Raw genomic sequence first — 13,114 nt, forward strand, 5'->3', positions numbered from 1 at the left:
TTTAACTATTTATTTGTATGATACAGCTGCAAATAAGTATTTGAACACCTGAGAAAATCAATGTTAATATTTGGTACAGTAGCCTTTGTTTTCAATTACAGAGGTCAAACGTTTCCTGTAGTTTTTCACCAGGTTTGCACACACAGCTGGAGGGATTTTGGCCCACTCCTCCACACAGATCTTCTCTAGATCAGTCAGGTTTCTGGCCTGTCGCTGAGAAACACGGAGTTTGAGCTCCCTCCAAAGATTCTCTATTGGGTTTAGGTCTGGAGACTGGCTAGGCCACGCCAGAACCTTGATATGCTTCTTACAGAGCCACTCCTTGGTAATCCTGGCTGTGTGCTTCGGGTCATTGTCATGTTGGAAGACCCAGCCTCGACCCATCTTCAATGCTCTAACTGAGGGAAGGAGGTTGTTCCCCAAAATCTCGCAATACATGGCCCCGGTCATCCTCTCCTTAATACAGTGCAGTCGCCCTGTCCTATGTGCAGAAAAACACCCCCAAAGCATGATGCTTCCACCCCCATGCTTTACAGTAGGGATGGTGTTCTTGGGATGGTACTCATCATTCTTCTTCCTCCAAACACGTTTAGTGTAATTATGACCAAAAAGTAATATTTTGGTCTCATCTGACCACACGACTTTCTCCCATGACTCCTCTGGATCATCCAAATGGTCATTGGCAAACTTAAGACGGGCCTGGACATGTGCTGGTTTAAGCAGGGGAACCTTCCGTGCCATGCATGATTTCAAACCATGACGTCTTAGTGTATTACCAACAGTAACCTTGGAAACGGTGGTCCCAGCTCTTTTCAGGTCATTGACCAGCTCCTCCCGTGCAGTTCTGGGCTGATTTCTCACCTTTCTTAGGATCATTGAGACCCCACGAGGTGAGATCTTGCATGGAGCCCCAGTCCGAAGGAGATTGACAGTCATGTTTAGCTTCTTCCATTTTCTAATGATTGCTCCAACAGTGGACCTTTTTTCAACAAGCTGCTTGGCAATTTCCCCGTAGCCCTTTCCAGCCTTGTGGAGGTGTACAATTTTGTCTCTAGTGTCTTTAGACAGCTCTTTGGTCTTGGCCATGTCAGTAGTTGGATTCTTACTGATTGTATGGGGTGGACAGGTGTCTTTATGCAGCTAACGACCTCAAACAGGTGCATCTAATATGTGTCACAGATGCATCAGCGTCAGCGCCAGACCTCTACACTCGCTCACTCGCTCCGCATCCCCTGAGTTCTGATCACCTGCACCTGCTTTCATCACCTGTCACCAATCCCATGTCATTGCACTCACTGTTTTATGCACCTCCAGTTCCCTCATTCAAGTGTCAGGTCTCGTCGATACTACATCGCAACTGACTCACTCATGTGCTTACCAGCTCAAGAGACTACCGTATTCCTCTGTTCATCCTGCCTGTTCTCCGGATCTCCAGTCTTCGACCGTCAAGCCTCCTTCAGCCCGCCGGTCTTCCTCAGACCACTTCTTTTCATCCTGCCAAGATCAGATAAGAGACTCTGTCAGATCCATTCTTCAGTTATTGAGCTAATTATACCTTCACTCTTCAACTTACCTGCCGTGACTGTTCTACTGTGCTTGAATAAATCATATTGCAAACTTACTCCGTTTGGGTTGTTCTGTTGCCTGACAATATGAAGTGGAGGTGGACATTTTAAAGGCAGACTAACTGGTCTTTGAGGGTCAGAATTCCAGCTGATAGACAGGTGTTCAAATACTTATTTGCAGCTGTATCATACAAATAAATAGTTTAAAAAATCATATATTGTGATTTCTGGATTTTTTTTAAATTTAGATTATGTCTCTCACAGTGGACATGCACCTACGATGACAATTTCAGACCCCTCCATGATTTCCAAGTGGGAGAACTTGCAAAATAGCAGGGTGTTCAAATACTTATTTTCCTCACTGTATATTCTAGAAATGTATTAAAAAGAAAGACGCTTTCAGCCTGACTCAAAGGCCGCGGAAACATGGCCAGTGGGTTCTTTACGCAATCCATTCCCGGCATTCTTATTTTGCTTCTTATGTATTAAATATACAGGCCATTAGTTTATGAAACCTTGATCAAAATTAAAATACAATTTATAAAAAAAGAAATTCACTTTAAAGAAATAATTTCTGCAAAACAACACTCAATAAAAATCATGTCTGACCCCACTCCATGTCTCCAGACATATTGCGCGTCTTATAGCCTATATCTTACTCATGCTGCTCACTTTTCATCATCAACATATGAAATTAAAACAATAATACAATAGGCTAATATTTAAACATGTAGCCTAACTATGAATCTAAATAGGCTACGTTTTGCATTTAGCCTACTCCACTCCAAACGCTTCAAAAATGCATTTTGTTTATTATCGCAAAGTTTTTAATTTCAAATTTAATTTCTAAATTCAGTTCATATTTCCAACAAACGAAATTCTGAGCCAAAATAACGAAGTGGTAAAAAAAACTGCAAAAATGAAAAATATTAAAGAATTCGCGGGCGCTTTCGTCGGCATGAGTAAGATAGGCTATAAGACGCGCAATATGTCTGGAGACATGGAGTGGGGTCAGACATGATTTTTGTTGAGTGTTGTTTTGCAGAAATCATTTATTTGAAGTGAATTTCGTTTTCTATAAATTGTATTTTAATTTTGATCAAGGTTCATCTAATTGCCTGTATATTTAATACATAAGAAGCAAACCAAGAACGCTGGGAATGGATTGACATGCGTAACAAACCCAATGGTCATGTTTCCGCGGCCTTTGAGTAGCCTAAGGCTGAAATAGCGTCTTTCTGTTTTTAATAAATTTTTTGAATATATGTCTTAATTACAGTAGGCCTATTATAGACAGTTATGATATTTGTGGCTGCACCGGGGTCCATCATTACTAGGTTAAAGTTGCACGCTTATCATTAGTGATCCATGGCACCTGCTACCCATGGCTGTTATGAACTGCAGACTTCAATCAATAAATTACAACAATTTCGTGCTATGGGCTAAATACATTCTCTAATGTGGATACAGACATATATTCACACATCACTATACAACACCTTATTAGGAGAAAATACATGTCGTTTTAATGAGAAAAATATGTTGTTTTAACGACATAAGATCTCGTTATTACGAGAAAATTATGTTGTTTTTACGACAAAAGATCTCGTTATTACGAGAAAAGAGGTCGTTTTAACGGCATAAGATTTTTTTACCAGGGTAGTCACATTGAGACAGTAGTCTCTTTTTCATAAGATCTCGTTATTATGACATAATTAGGTGAAAAAAATGATATGTATGTGGCAGCAATGCGTCACCGTAATATTTACATAAGGCAAAATGTTTAAAATCTATCTCAATTGGTAGCCTATGTCTGTGACTGTCTTTTCACTTTTTCTTTCTTTATAATTTTGTTAAAGTTATAAAGTTCAGCTAATTTTTGTTAGCTTTTATTCACACTCGTTATACCGGTGCATTATGTCATTGATTGAGTGCACTCAGTTGTTCACTACGTCCAGTATGGTTTCGGATATTCTCCATACTTAAGTATTTCTACTCCAGTACATTTTTCAAGTATACATTTTATCAGTGTTTTTCTTTGGAAAACTTTTAATTCATTACATTCCAAAGCATCATTTATAATGCCATATGTTTTACTACACTACATTTCATAAATAAAAGTGTTTTTTTTTTACCTTGAATACTTAATTACATTAAAAATATAGTACTTTCTTACTTGTACTCGTGTAAAATTTTAATTACTTTTACTTGAGTAAAAGTATACAATACTACATTTTTAATGTAATTAAGTATTAAATGATATTCAATATGAAACATAGTGCAGTAAAAAGTACAATATTATGTTTTGGAAGGTTGTGAAGTAAAAGTTTTCCAAAGAAGAACACTGATAGAGTACATATACTTGAAAAATAAAATTACTTGGAAAGTAAAAATACTTAAGTACTGTCTGCCTCTGGTTTTGGACACCACTAAAAAAGGCTATTCCCTCAAATACTGCCCTATTCATGGGAATAGGGCGGTATTTCGGACACAGCCTATATTTATTCAAAAATACAGTAAAAACTGTTGAGTTTTATTACAATTAAAAACAATTGGGTAACACTTTACTTAGAGCCTTTATGTATAATGCATTATAAAAGTATTTTAATGCAGTAATCATGCCTTGTAATGCACCTTGTAATGCATTGTATGGTTTCATGAATAATTGTAACCACAGTTATAATACATTATAATACTTATCCATTCATTGAACACACCTTTAGAAAGTATAATGCATTAAAACACGACACAACCAATTTCAGAGTCTGCAAATATTATAATGCATTTTAACTTTGGTTACAATTATTTATGAAAAGATATAATGCATTATAATGAATACCTTTATAATGCATAAAGGCTTTAAGTAAAGTGTTAGCCATATTTTTATCTGAATATATAGTAAAGTGTAATTTATTCCTGTGATCAAAGCTGTAATATGATGATTTGCTGCTCAAGAAACATTTCTGATTATTATCAACGTTGAAAACTGTTTCATAAAAGTATTCATTTCTTTAAAAAAAACAAAATCCTAACTTTTCACATTACACACATACACTCACCTAAAGGATTATTAGGAACACCATACTAATACTGTGTTTGACCGCCTTTCACCTTCAGAACTGCCTTAATTCTACGTGGCATTGATTCAACAAGGTGCTGAAAGCATTCTTTAGAAATGTTGGCCCATATTGATAGGATAGCATCTTGCAGTTGATGGAGATTTGTGGGATGCACATCCAGGGCACGAAGCTCCCATTCCACCACATCCCAAAGATGCTCTATTGGGTTGAGATCTGGTGACTGTGGGGGCCATTTTAGTACAGTGAACTCATTGTCATGTTCAAGAAACCAATTAGAAATGATTGGAGCTTTGTGACACGGTGCATTATCCTGCTGGAAGTAGCCATCAGAGGATGGGCACATGGTGGTCATAAAGGGATGGACATGGTCAGAAACAATGCCCAGGTAGGCCGTGGCATTTAAACGATGCCCAATTGGCACTAAGGGGCCTAAAGTGTGCCAAGAAAACATCCCCCACACCATTACACCACCACCACCAGCCTGCACAGTGGTAACAAGGCACGCCAAATTCTGACTCTACCATCTGAATGTCTCAACAGAAATCGAGACTCATCAGACCAGGCAACATTTTTCCAGTCTTCAACTGTCCAATTTTGGTGAGCTCGTGCAAATTGTAGCCTCTTTTTCCTATTTGTAGTGGAGATGAGTGGTACCCGGTGGGGTCTTCTGCTGTTGTAGCCCATCCACCTCAAGGTTGTGTGTTGTAGCTTCACAAATGCTTTGCTGCATACCTCGGTTGTAACGAGTGGTTATTTCAGTCAAAGTTGCTCTTCTATCAGCTTGAATCAGTCGGTCCATTCTCCTCTGACCTCTAGCATCAACAAGGCATTTTCGCCCACAGGACTGCCGCATACTGGATGTTTTTCCCTTTTCACACCATTCTTTGTAAACCCTAGAAATGGTTGTGCGTGAAAATCCCAGTAACTGAGCAGATTGTGAAATACTCAGACCGGCCCGTCTGGCACCAACAACCATGCCACGCTCAAAATTGCTTAAATCACCTTTCTTTCCCATTCTGACATTCAGTTTGGAGTTCAGGAGATTGTCTTGACCAGGACCACACCCCTAAATGCATTGAAGCAACTGCCATGTGATTGGTTGATTAGATAATTGCATTAATGAGAAATTGAACAGGTGTTCCTAATAATCCTTTAGGTGAGTGTACACTTCATTTTGATGATAAATCAAAAGTGACAGTCAAAACATGCTTTCCCATTTTCCCATAGTGTTGTTAAAGGAAAACTCTATTTGTTTGGAGGCTCCTCACATCCTGACGCTAAAGAGTGTCTCCCAGGCGTCTATTGCTTTGACATTGGTAAGACACTAAACCATTTATTACGCATACTTCTGTATGTGTCAATGCATATGATGTCAACAAATAGCTTTTGTTTGTGACCCCATGTTAAGATGCTTGAGGTTTTCTCTGGTCATTCTCAGTGACGCTGACGTGGGAGAAGCTGCCCACTGCAGGCGTGACTCTGAGGACGCTCAGACACAGCGCAGCAGCTCTGGGAGAGAATATCTATGTGTACGGAGGGATTCTGGATGGAGTCCCGACCGATGACCTCATGATGTTCAACACAGGTCAGTACTGTGAGGACTTCACCAATCCCTGTCCATCTCAGACACTAGCCTGCATTAATAAATGTGTTCAGCAATATAAAGTTTTCACATTTTTTCATGAGAGTGGGTTGAGATAAATAATGTCAGAATTGTAAAACATTAAAAAGTGTTTTGAATATTCATATACACATTTTGACGACATAGTGATCTTGAAGGTCTTTATTGTTCAACTTTGAACACTGAATGATTTATATCATCTCATGCACAGCCATTCAATTATAATAATTTTTCTGTTTATTATGAAAATGTTCACATGATGTCATGTTTTATTTCTAAGAGTTGAAGTTCTATAATAGAAAAATGCTTGACATGTTTTGGACTGTTAAAAAATACTTTTTCAAATAATGATTTTACATATTTTGTGGTTTCTTATGTTAAGTTGTTAAAGGTTGGTAATCTCTAGCTAAGATGAAATACGTTTTTTTAGATTGATCACATTACCGTGAGTAACTAATTTGAGACTTTGTACTCAAATAGTAATAAGCTTGATGTACATTAGACCAGTTGCATAAACACAGTCACCCCTGTAGTTAAAATCAAGTTTTTAATGTTGTTTATATGTCTATGTGGTGTTTTTAATACGCTTTAAAGGGTTAGTTCACCCTAAAATGAAAATTAGCTCATGATTTTATCACCCTCAAGTCATCCTAGGTGTATATGACATTCTTCTTTCAGACAAATAAAATCAGAGTTATATTAAAGGGTTAGTTCACCCAAAAATGAAAATTCTGTCATTAATTACTTACCCTCATGTCGTTCGACACCCGTAAGCCCTCCGTTCATCTTCGGAACACAAATGAAGATATTTTAGTTGAAATCTGATGGCTCTGAAAGGCCTCCATTGGCACAATTGCACGGTTCACTCTCAAGACCCTTAAAAGGCACTAAAGACGTCTTTACAAAGTCCATCTCACTACAGTGGTTCTACAATAACTTTATGAATTGGCGACAATAGTTTTTGTGCGCAAAAAAACCCTAAATAACGACTCATATAGTGATGATGATTTCAAAACAAGGCATCATGAAGCTTCGAAGCGTTATGAATCAGTGAGTCGAATGATGATTCGGATCGCGTGTCAAACCGCCAAACTGCTGAAATTTGGCGATTCAAACTGCTGATTCGACTCGCTGATTCATAACGCTTCGAAGCTTCATGAGGCCGTGTTTTGAAATCATCATCACTATGTAAGTCATTATTTAGGGTTTTTTTGCGCACAAAAACTATTCTCGCCGATTCATAAAGTTATTGTAGAACCACTGTAGTGAGATGGACTTTGTAACGACGTCTTTAGTACCTTTTAAGGGTCTTGAGAGTGAACCGTGCCATTGTGTCAATGGAGGCCTTTCAGAGCCATCAGATTTCAACTAAAATATCTTCATTTCTGTTCCGAAGATGAACGGAGGTCTGACGGGTATCGAACGACATGAGGGTAAGTAATTAATGACAGAATTTTCATTTTTGGGTGAACTAACCCTTTAAAAAAGTCCAGGCTCTTCCAAGCTTTATAATGGCAGTGACTGTTGCTCTGTTTTTGAAGTTCATAAAAAAAAAAAAAGCACCTGTCCGTCAAATAACGTGCGCCACGCGGCTCTGGGGTGTTAATAAAGGCCTTCGGAAGCGAATCGATGCATTTGTGTAAGAAAAATATCCATATTTAAAACTTTATAAAGTAAAGCTCCAGCCGATCGCCTTCCATGGAAAAGTGTTGAAAGTGCCTTCTCGCAATTCAAGATGCGTACGCGACGTCTGACGAGCATACCTGGTAACGGAAGCCTTTGATCGGCCCGACACGGGACACTAAATTTTTCAACTAAACATCGAAATAAATCTAATTAATAAACTAAATTAACAATTTAAACTAAATTACTGATCTAATTATTGATCTAAAGCCCACACTGTCACTGTATGATAATTGAAATGAACTGATGACATCAGCGTTTTTTTCCAGAATGGCTATACAGCTGAATAAAATTATGCTGCATTATTTTCCTGTTTAACACTGTAAAGCTGCTTTGAAACAATCTACATTGTTAAAAGCGCTATATAAATAAAGTTGACTTGACTTGACTTAACTTTATAAAGTTTTAAAAATGGATATTTCTCTTACACAAACGCATCGATTTGCTTCAGAAGGCAAAGAATCGATTTGCTTTATTAACCTTCCGGAGCCGTGTGGAGCACTTTATTTGACGGACAGATGCATTTTTTATGGACTTCAAAAACAGAGCAACAGGCACTGCCATTATAAAGCTTGGAAGAGCCAGGACTTTTTTAATATAACTCCAATTTTATTCGTCTGAAAGAAGAATGTCATATACACCTAGGATGACTTAAGGGTGAGTAAATCATGGGCTAATTAAAATTTTTGGGTGAACTATCCCTTTAAGACAAACCATGTGCAAGTCAACACCATTGCTGAGTATTTTTTTCCTTAAAAGTCCAGTGAACAAAAGACACAGTTTGAAATTGCTGGTGTTATTGACATTACAAACTACCTTGTGACCAATTACATCAACGTGTGGGTGGACTTTAGCATATCATTAACTATGCTGAGAGGCAGTGGCATCTAAAGAGAAGCAGATTATCCTGGTATATTGTTCTGTCGATATGAAAAATCAGGTACATTTAGCAATATAGCGGGTGAATTATACATATGATGCACATTATTAGCTTTCTGATAACATAGTCAAGCAAAAGGCTAATCATATTAATTACAGTTATGAGTCCGACGTTGTAAAGAGTGATAACATTGTGCAGCGTTTACCTCACTAAGTTAAGCGAGTGGATCTCTGAACTGGTGTGAGTGAGTGGAGGCGGGGATCATTTGCATATTCATGGTACACTTATACTTAGGCCTAGTCCACACGTGCATGGGTATTTCCCTCAGTTTAAAAAAACGCGCCCACATGAAAATAACCCTAACCGTAAAGCCATGTTGGCCAATCAGTAGCCTGGAAAAAGTTTTATTCCCGGTTCCTGTTCTGATGCAACAAGCCAGAACAGGAAGTGGGTATTTTCTAAATGTGTGGGTGTTTTCAAACTGATGGGTGTTTATAAACCATGCAATTAAAATGATCCCTTTCACCCGACCCCACCCCTAAACCCTACCCACACTGTGACATGGGCAAATCAGGTAACACAGTGGAAAACGGCCCTCTGTTTATGGCCACGCCCACTGATCTGGTAACTCCTATTACTATCCTGCAGAGACCTATACTTGCACAATCTTTGGTTTCACTGTCCACACGACACCACTGCACCCAGAGTTTCTAAAAATGTTCACCCTGGCAGGAGTTTTCAAAAAAGTTTGGTTTCAGTGTCTGGATACTGCGTTTCCGTGTGGGCGAACGGCCAACGGCCTGTGGTTTTGAAAATACCTGTGTTCGTGTGGACAGGGCCTAAATGAAGCATGGCTGTAGAGTTACTTTCAAGCTCTTTTTTTCACAGGAAAATATTGAAATATATCAGTTTGGTGATCAAAGATGAGTTTTAATGGATCAAATGATTTACTGCAGGGGGACTTAGGGGACTTAAGAATTAGTCTGACCAACTAGCAGTTAGTCAAGGGGTATTAAGTCTTACTTTTTTTATTTAAATTAGACCAATCTACACTCAAAAAAATATTTTATGACGCTGTTCACTTTATTTAAAGGGGCTATATGCAACTTTTTCCCCCAAATAAACGTAACAATAGCCTTTTTATTTGACCATTTATGACTCAAACATCTCCTGATGAGCATACTGACACCTTGTCCGCTCACAGTGGGTGCACCTATAAGCCGGTATCCTATTTTTCCTATTTTCTATCGGGTCGGATTTTTCCCGCGCTGTCTGCGGAGGTGACGTCACCACCGCTGCGAGAGCGAGCAGAAAATAAGAGCAGTTTTGTTTTTTGGCCACAGGTGTCAGTCGCGAGTTTAAATTTCAGAAAAACGCATATAGCCCCTTTAAGCAATTAATCTTGATTTAACACAATTATATCAGGTTTCTGGTTCAAATGTGATTGATTCATGTTAAACTGACTTAAAATAGTTACTCTTTGACATAACTTGATGTTTTCATTTTGAAATAACATGTTTCAATCAAGTAACCCAATCAAACAAGACTTTCACTTCCCATCATGCTTTACAAAGGGGCTGAATTCGGAGAGTAAATGTTTAAATAAAGTGCTAGTTGATGCATTTTTAACAAGATGAGAAAAGGTAGAGACTTTTAATGCTTAATGTTTTGTTATGTTGGTATTTAATAGTTTTTATGTTAGTGTTTAGGTGGAGGTTACCATTGTGGTGAAGTGTAGAGCATGTGCTTGGGGTGAGGACTTGCTAATATCATTTAAAGTTGTTTTAATAATAAAAAACAACTACTTTGGGCTTGCTATGGATGTAACAAAATCATCTGGCTAGCCAATAAGACCTTGTAAAAGGTTTTGTAAATGTTGTAAAAATAGTATTGCACTAAATAAAAAGAAATCAATTAAACTGGATTACTTTTTGATAAATTAAATTGAATAGTTTTGGATAAAATTAAGAATGTTAACCTGATTTAACTAAATGGCATTGAAACCTTATGTAAAAAACTTAAGTTTACTGAAATAAACTATTTTAATTAAATTCAACATAACCCAATTACGTGGAACCTGTTGACATAAAAAAAATTAAGTAAAACCCACGTATCATACTTAAACAAAAGTTACGTTTTAAGGAAAAAACAAATGAGATGACTAACCGGTAAGACTGGTCTAAGTAGTTTATGCAACTGGAGACAGCTCTACAAATAGTTGCACAGTATGTAAAGTCAACAAAAACGGTTAGCACGTTTGTTCGTTTTTACAGTGTTGTATTCATTCCTTTTTTAAATGCAAAAATAGAAATGACTGACTCTTGTGTTGTTCCAAACCACAAAAACACTTTATAAGCAGCATGAAAGTCAAGAAATATTTGTGAGAAATATGTAAGTCATTATTTACTGATAATCTTTTTCAAGTGTTCTGGTAAAGGAATAGTTCATCCAAAAATAAATTATCCCATGATTGACTCACCCTCAAGTCATCCTAGGTGTGTATTCTTCTTTCACCCGAACAAAATCTGAGTTATATTTAAAAAAATATCCTGGCTCCTCCAAGCTTTATAATCTGGCAAAAAGGGCATCCATCCATCCATAATAAAAGTAATCCACACAGCTCCAGGGGGTTAATAAAGGCCATCTGAAGTAAAGCCATGCGTTCTTGTAAGAAAAAAATCCATATTTATAACTTTATAAACTATAATCACTGGCTTCTGGTATCGGCTGTACACGAGTCAAGTTCCAGCTGAAGAGTGACCTCTGACCCGAAACATTATGTAGGTGTAGCATAAGAGCTAGACCCTAGAGCTAAACAAAACGGCAGTCACAAATTAGAAGTCTAAAAAAAAAAGGAGCTACGTCATATGTCGGGTCAGAGGTCACTCTTCCACCGGAACTAGACTCGCTTACGGCCGTTACCGGAAGCCAGTGATTGTAGTTTATAAAGTTAAAAATATGGATATTTTTTACTACCAAAATGCATGGCTTCACTTCAGAAGGCCGTTATTAACCCCTGGAGTCGTGAGGATTACTTTTATAATGAATGGATGCACTTTTTGGGCTTCAAAATCTAATGCTGCGTTCACACCAAACGCGAATTGAGCGTCAGGCGCGAGTGATTTCAATGTTAAGTCAATGGAAAGGCGCGTTGACGCGCGTCTGGAGGTCCCGCGGCGCGGAAGGCGCGTTACGCGCGGCGCGAAGGACGCGAATCCGCTTCATTCGCGCGTCCAGTTCGCGCGAATGGCGCGAATTGGACGCGAATTGAGCGTCTTGCGCGATACGCGCGTTACACGCGAATGGTGCTTTTGTGCATTCACGCGTTTGAAGCGAATTCGCATCTGACGCCCGAGTTGAAAAATTTGAACTTTGGCGTCAATTCGCGCCGCGTTAACCAATCAGGAGCCTGCTCGCTGCTGTCACGTGGTAAAGTGACGTGTATGAGAAACCCTGCATAAATTAAAAACAGTACTATTGTGTCACAAAATGTAGTTTTAAGACGTTTTCAGGTGGGAATGTAGTTGTTTAAAGCTCAAATCTGTGGTTTATTTATAAAGAGAGCGCCTATTTTAAAAAAATAATCTTGTGTTTTTGGAGTTGTGAGATCCAGGCGATCACCGGGCAATCACTGCTCATAACCCCGGCGAAGGCAGCCTTTCCTCGGCCAGTCCTTCTGGCGTCTGCCGCTGGCTCTGATGTCCTGTAGTGGTTCGTTTTGTGTAGATCTAACGGCCGAGCTTTGCTCTCATGAATCTATAATTTGTTGTCTGCCAAATCGTTTTGACTGAGGGCAAAGAGAAGTTTAATAACTTTATATTTTAAGGATATTTAACATGTACTGAACATGATGTAGGAGTTGCCTGGACCACATTTGTGTGGCTATTAATGCTTAATATATATGTTTAATGAAAATGAAAAGAGGCAGAGTGGTGTTTTATGACATATTTCTCCTGGAGTGCCTTGAACGCGCGTCAATTTCGCTTCAAACGCTCGATTTCTACGCGCGTCCAATTCTCTGCTGACGCGCGAATGCATTCAAAATGTACGCGCGTGAAACTAGACGCGGTAGACGCGATTTTGACGCTCAATTCGCGTTTGGTGTGAACGCAGCATGAGGCTCCCTTCACTCCCATTATAAAGCTTGGAATAGCCAGGATATTATTTAATATAACTCCGATTGTGTTCATCAGAAAGAAGAAAGCCGTACACTCCATGGCTTGAGGGTGAGTAAATTATGAGATCATATTTGAGTACATTTTTGGGTGAACTGTTCCTTTAATAG

The 13,114-nt window shown here is 38.5% G+C and overlaps 1 protein-coding gene across 1 annotated transcript in view; it reads left to right on the plus strand.

Annotated features, from left to right (window-relative positions):
* Window positions 1-13,114, plus strand: part of LOC307118428 (uncharacterized protein) — a gene marked incomplete at both ends in the record, with an annotated part of 30,354 nt that overhangs the window by 3,785 nt on the left and 13,455 nt on the right. The window contains 3 exons of the mRNA XM_079804036.1: window positions 5,873-5,961; window positions 6,084-6,230; window positions 13,023-13,055. Coding sequence (XP_079660162.1) covers window positions 5,873-5,961; window positions 6,084-6,230; window positions 13,023-13,055 — 269 coding nt within the window. The remainder of the gene's footprint in view (window positions 1-5,872; window positions 5,962-6,083; window positions 6,231-13,022; window positions 13,056-13,114) is intronic.

This window comes from Gobio gobio (genome assembly GCF_949357685.1).
Source record: "Gobio gobio genome assembly, chromosome: 22".
Lineage (NCBI taxonomy): Eukaryota > Metazoa > Chordata > Actinopteri > Cypriniformes > Gobionidae > Gobio > Gobio gobio.